The 6,315-nt window shown below is 39.6% G+C and overlaps 1 protein-coding gene across 1 annotated transcript in view; it reads right to left on the reverse strand.

Moving 5' to 3' along the window:
• LOC104463697 (centlein-like) overlaps positions 1-4,010 on the reverse strand; it is a gene marked incomplete at its 3' end in the record, with an annotated part of 32,130 nt that extends 28,120 nt beyond the window's left edge. The window contains exon 1 of the mRNA XM_010076125.1: positions 3,948-4,010. Coding sequence (XP_010074427.1) covers positions 3,948-4,010 — 63 coding nt within the window. The remainder of the gene's footprint in view (positions 1-3,947) is intronic.
• Positions 4,011-6,315: the final 2,305 nt, after the last annotated feature.

Below are 6,315 nucleotides of genomic sequence, written 5' to 3' on the forward strand. Positions count from 1 at the left end.
CTACACTTTCCTCCTCAGCAAGGCCTATGTCAAGTCCTCAGTGTGAGTTAGCCTCTGTCTCTGGAAGAACGCATGACTATGTGAGATCTGCAGGAAACGATACCTACTGGCATCCACTCCTGACACAGCAGTATTTCATTACACTCACATACATCAATACTGCCAGATCAGGTTTAGTAAATAAAGAGCAGCTGTTGCTATGATCAACTTTTCTGACAAGCTCCTTCCTAAGTGCGGTCAGCAGATTCACAAGGGCAGAACTTAATCTCAAAGGGAACTGCATGCTTCTTTCTGTTACCTGGTCCTTAAGAAACAACAATTTTCTTGAACTGGAGGAAATCTGCCTGTATTCAAGGAAGAAGCCATGATACATGAAAACATTCCCCATCATCAAAGGAGGAATAAAATCCAGCTTCATCCTCTTCAAATTATACTGCCTTTATAATTAAAAAAAATAGTGTCACTACAGAAACCAGCTAATATACTGAACAGAGTTAAGAAGTTAATCTTTTCTACAGTAAAAACAGCTTCCAACAGCTTTGGAAATAATTTTTATCTCAAGAAAAAAGGCTATCCAGTTGCAACTCTAATTGACTACGTGATAACTATCCTTACCTGGATTGAACAAGAAATTTCCAAAACTAGACACCAGCTCCCCAGAGGATGAATGAGATCATAAAGATGACCTCCCTCTTCCTTCCAGGCCTGAATATTGAGCTCTGCTAACATAAGTATTGAGCATTTCAAACTAGTGGAATGGGCAGAGGACAAGAAATATCACTTTTCTTTACTTACCTTACTTTTTCTTGTCTAATACAAGTGCATTTCAGGCTATCTTTGTAGAAACACCCTGAGACCATGAAGCCCAAGTAATAAAGATACAGAAGTTTTAGCCAACTTCAGGCGTGGCTACACAGGCAAGTTAATGAAAAGATGAAGCATGGATTTACAGCACATCCAACGTGGATTTACAGCACACCCAACATAGCTGCATTTTTATGGATTAAGGAAACTCACTCCTCAAAATTGAGTAAGCTACCTCACAGAAACACATTCTCAACTTGCAGAGAAAGCATTCCTACTGGGAATTCACACAAACATACTAATGAGCTGTAAAGGTAGGCTGTAATTTACAGCTTATTAATTTCTTCAGATAAACAAGTCCACAGATATTAGCCATAGTCATCGTACCATCTACCTCAGGTAGCCTTCTATCAGTAAACCAGAATCAGCAACTTTCGACTACTTGAATAACAAATATATTTTCCTCCCTGTCTTTCTCACTCAGATCAGCTCCTTAACAAGATTTCTTTAGAAAACTGACTAGAAGATGGCAAGCAGGAAGGCACAAAGACAATTCACTAACGCAGTTCAAAGGGGCTACATAAAACAGCAAGGCTTCACCACTGAAGGCTAACCCTTTTCCTAAGGTAAAACTGGAGTAAAATTATCTTTTTAAAGCAATACGGTGTCAGTGTCCTCAGATATTCTTTGCTTGCAGTATTTGTAAATCTCATTCATTGGAGAAACTTCTTCTGCAAAGAGTCTGTAAACTACATATAATCTCATCACCAGTGCCACATTCGTCCAAGCTCCCTATTATTGAAATTATCCTCATGTCCCTCATTATACAAGAATAATTGAGGTTATATGCTACTGGAAATAAAGTGTTTAGATGGCAATAATGTGTGTATACATTTGTCTTAATTTAATAACAGCATTGTATTACACAGAAAAATACAATCAGGTGAAGGTACAAGAGTTAAGAAAAATTTATTAGTGTTAATTAATGCTTGAAGTAGAATTATGCTTCTTTCAATTGGACCCCATAAAAGGGCTTTAATATAGATTTGGACAGCAAGCTGAAGATTTTCAAGTGAAGATAATGAGGCAAGCTAGTACTATTTTAACCCCTCTGGACTATAATCAGTTGATAAGGTTTTGAAACGTTACAAGGTCTAGGACAAAAAGATTTGCTTTAGTTCCTCCAGATCAAAATCGAAACCTAATTAATTAACATTGTTATAGAAGACAGAAAAGGTTTATGGCTACTTTTCTACATCTTTAATTTCATATTATGGGGAAAACAGGTGAAGATATTTTAATTTATCTACTGCACGAATGGCAGAAAACCAAGTTCCCAGTTCCCATGTTACCCACTAAACTAATTGTTTAAATTCAAAATTTTTAATGCATTCTTCCAAAAACCTCACATTATTTTAAAAGAAAAATGAAGCACCAGCAATCTATTTGAGACATAGACAAATATTATAAATTAAATACAGCAGGTGGGAGACGTTTCCAAAGAAAATGGAGAATGAAAAAAAGATATCTGCATAAGTCAACCTTCAGAAGAATAATTAAAATTCTAGGATAGTGAGGTATCAGCTGAAAGACAGTAGCTAGAAATTCTTTTCCTTGAAACACAGAGAAATAATGTATGTTACAGCAAGCATACATCACTACTCAGAAAAGAGTTTTGAGCAACCACGTAAAACAAAAATACAGTAATAAGATTAGTAAAGCAATCTAGCCACCAACCTCAAAGGAGTAAGATTTTTACCACACAGCATTCAGAACAAACATGTGTATGCCAAATGAGGCCCAGCTCTGACTATCAAGACCAAAAGTTACCAATCAATCAATTAGAAAGACAAGAATTAAAAAGGATTGGAGCAAAGGAAAAAATACAATTGACAATTCCAATACAGTACATTTTATGTGCAACAATAGATGAAAAAAACTTGAATGCTCTAATAAGTACTATATTTACTTGAACCTTTGAATGGTACATTTCTAAATGTTCCACATTATTTCATAATTAAAATGTTTAACACAATGTGCAGTTATGCAATTAACTAATGCAAGAAAAAAAGTCTTACACATTTATCTGAAACTGAAGATTATACCAATGTAATTTAGGAAAGGTGCACAACACACTGAAATCATACTAAAGTACATAAAAGTTCAATGCATATACTCTGTTCCAAAGATATTAGACAGCAGAAATTTTGCAAAACTGTGATTTACACTGACTTTTACCCTTAAAGTCACAGGTCTCATTCTAATGAATATTTGAGCACTTTTTTCCCCATTTAGGTTATACAAAAGTTATTAAAGACCATCTTATTTCTCAGTCATAAACTTCTAAATTAATTATTTTAGTTGACTTTCAGTAATACCTATTAAAACTGAAACCCTTCAAAAAGCTGAAATATCTCATTACAAATAAAGCTAATTTTGCTCTCAATCTTAAATAACTTTTATTAAATTAATATTAAATACATCTCATACAGGGTGTGGAGAACATGTTTTCTTATTTACAGTAATTTTAAGCATGTCAGGAGAACGTCTAAGCAGAATACCAGAGAAGCAAGATTATCTCATGTTCTCCTTCTAGGGTTGTGTTGTTTTGGGCAGCAATATCAGGTTATATACATGTCGAATTATGAGCCATTTATTTGACTTTTTTTTCCTTAGTCAGCATGGATTCATAGAATCATCTGTTTGGTGGCCACTCAGAAATTCCTAGTAAACACATACCCTATGGCAAATGATATTGTTGCAACCGATATATCCATATGATGTGTGAAGGGTGAGGGAAAATGAACAGAAGAAACGACTGGACGATCTTGCCTTCCTAGACATAGCAGATTGGTGACTGCAATACGCAGCCTTAAAGTTGTGCTGTCTATACTTCACAGAAAAGAACATTCACTGTCATTACTGTCAAAACTCACAGTTTCATAAGCAACCTATTTGCATGTTAATTACACAAATAACTTTTTCTCCTTAAATGAACAAAGAAAGAACAAATCCAGAAGAAACAAACAGATGCTCCTTCCTACATCGTTCTCTCTGCCAGCTCCAGCCTCTGATTACCAAACCACTGAAACCACACCAAAGACTCAGACAATTATCCCCCTCTTGTTTCAGTCCTGTGGTACCCCAGACATTGGATGAGGCAAGATGGTCAGAATCACACCACCACCATATACAGCACTGGCCATTGGCACCATCTGGTGCCCTTCACGCACCCCTCCAGCCCATGCCCTCCCCTGAATCAATTATATTCTAAGGGAAGCTATTTGAAAGGGCTTTTCTATAACATGGATTAAAGTTGTGACCATCATCAAAAAAGCAGTTTCTGTCCTCCTCATCTCTTAATTCCTCCCATCCTGTTGTCAGACCCTGCTTTCCTGGCTGCCACTTTGCTTTGGTTCTAGTTACATTTTCAGCCTCTCCACTTCCAGATGGTAACTGCATCACACTATCAATTTCAGATTTCTGATCAATTTCAATTTCAGCTTCTGAAATTGACCTGAAACCACAGAGAGCAATCTCATGGAGATGTACAGTACAGGTTCAGAAGCTGCCATAGCAGGCAACCTTTCTTAAAAGCACATTACAGCACACAAATTCTTATAAACCTCTTAGGTTATTTTCTCTTTCAGCTAAGGATAAAGTAGAAATGCAGGAATAATCATGCATTGCTGGTTTAAAAAAAATATATGCACGCATGCATGCACCAGACACATTAGAAATCACATCTACAGCCTTCTGTAGACATGACAACACACAAAAACTGCAGCCACTGCTGTAATACAAAACAGAACGATAAATAACCTCATTTTAATGGTGTTTCTCATCAAGCAGCAGGTGTATCAGGGTCATTTTGAACAAATCAGAAGTAGGTCAGCTCTGGAAACCAGAGTTCACACCACTGGCTACACAACCTACCTCAGTGCAAGCAAGACCCTAGTGAAGGCCATCAGAAATGGGAGGAAATTCGCTAATGATTTGCACGATGGGGCAGAGTGCACTACCAGTAAGTTTGCTGATGACACAAGACTGGGAAGAGTGGCTGATAGGCCAGAAGGTCATGCTGCCGTTCAGCAGCTAGACAGGCAGAAGAAATGGGCTGAAAGGAACCTCATTAAATTCAACAATGTGAAATTAAAAGTCCTGCACCCAGGGAGTAACAATCCCATGCAACCTTGCATGCTGGGGTCCATGCACCAATGTATGGCGGGGGCTGATCAACTAGAAAGCAGCTTTGGAGAAAACGACCTGGGAGTCCTATTGGACAACTGGTTGACTGTGAACCAGAAAAGTACCATTGCAACAAAGACAGAAAATGGTAGCCTGGGTTGCATTAGGGAAAGTATGGCCAGCTGGTCAAGGGAGGTGATCTTTCCTCTCCACTCAGCACTGGTCAGGCCACAGCTGGAGTACTGTGTCCAGTTCTGGGCTCCTCAGTACACAAAGATATGGAGCTACTGGAAAGAGTCCAGCGAAGGGCAATGAAGACACTTTAGATGCTGGAGCACCTCTCAAATAAGTAAGGACAGAGAGCTGGGACTCTTCAGACAGAAGACGAAAAGGCTCAGGGGGAATCTCATCAATGCATGCAGATTCCTGAAGGAAGGATACAAAGGGTGCAGGAGCCAGGCTCCTTTCAGTGGTGCCCAGCAACAGGACCAGAGGCAATGGGCACAAACCAAAACACAGGAGGTTCCCTCTTGAACATCAGGAAACACTTTTTCCACTGTGAGGGTAAACCAAGCACTGGCACAGGTTTATCAGGGACATTGTCAGGTCTCCATCCTTGGAGATATTTAGAAGCTACATGGACATGGTGCTGGGCAACCAGGTCACACTGCATGAGCAGGGTTGGTAGACCAGATTAACTCCAACCTCAACCATTCTGTGATTCTGTGAAAAACTACGTAGCAGTCAGCCTTTTATGCCCAGGAACTGCAGGATTTAGACACCTCAAATCACACCCTCAATATTAGTCTCTGTTTTTGCTATCAGCTTTATTATCTGTGAAGAAATTCAAAATTCTTTTTCTCTCCCTCCATTTCACATTTGTTCTGATTATGACTTTTTTCTTGTTAACATTCTTCATAATTGTTATGGTTTTCCGTGGGGGGTTTTGTCTGATAGCAGGGAGGGGTGTAATGGTTCCTTAAACAACTGCTAAGAGTTCCCCTAGCTTCCAGTCTGCTGCTGGCGGCAAGGGGTGGGTTTACAGTGGTTGCTCCTTGTTTTGTTTTGGTTTTTTTAAACGACTCTTAACCCCAAGCCTTTGGTAACCAAGGAGGGGGGAAGTGGGGGAAGGGCACCATCATCTAGCTTTGTTAAGTGTCCCAGCTCAGGATGGACCAAAACCCAGGCCAGGGCTGAGCCAATCGGCGCCTCTGCGAATGACATATTGAAGAGGGGGCACAGAACAATGGGTTGGCGCGGCCCCACGCAGGGAACGGCTTGGGCGGGCCGGTCCGGCCGTCTAGCTGCCTGCTCGGCTTCTGC

The sequence above is a fragment of the Pterocles gutturalis genome, unplaced genomic scaffold, assembly GCF_000699245.1.
Source record: "Pterocles gutturalis isolate BGI_N339 unplaced genomic scaffold, ASM69924v1 scaffold10963, whole genome shotgun sequence".
Taxonomy (NCBI): domain Eukaryota; kingdom Metazoa; phylum Chordata; class Aves; order Pterocliformes; family Pteroclidae; genus Pterocles; species Pterocles gutturalis.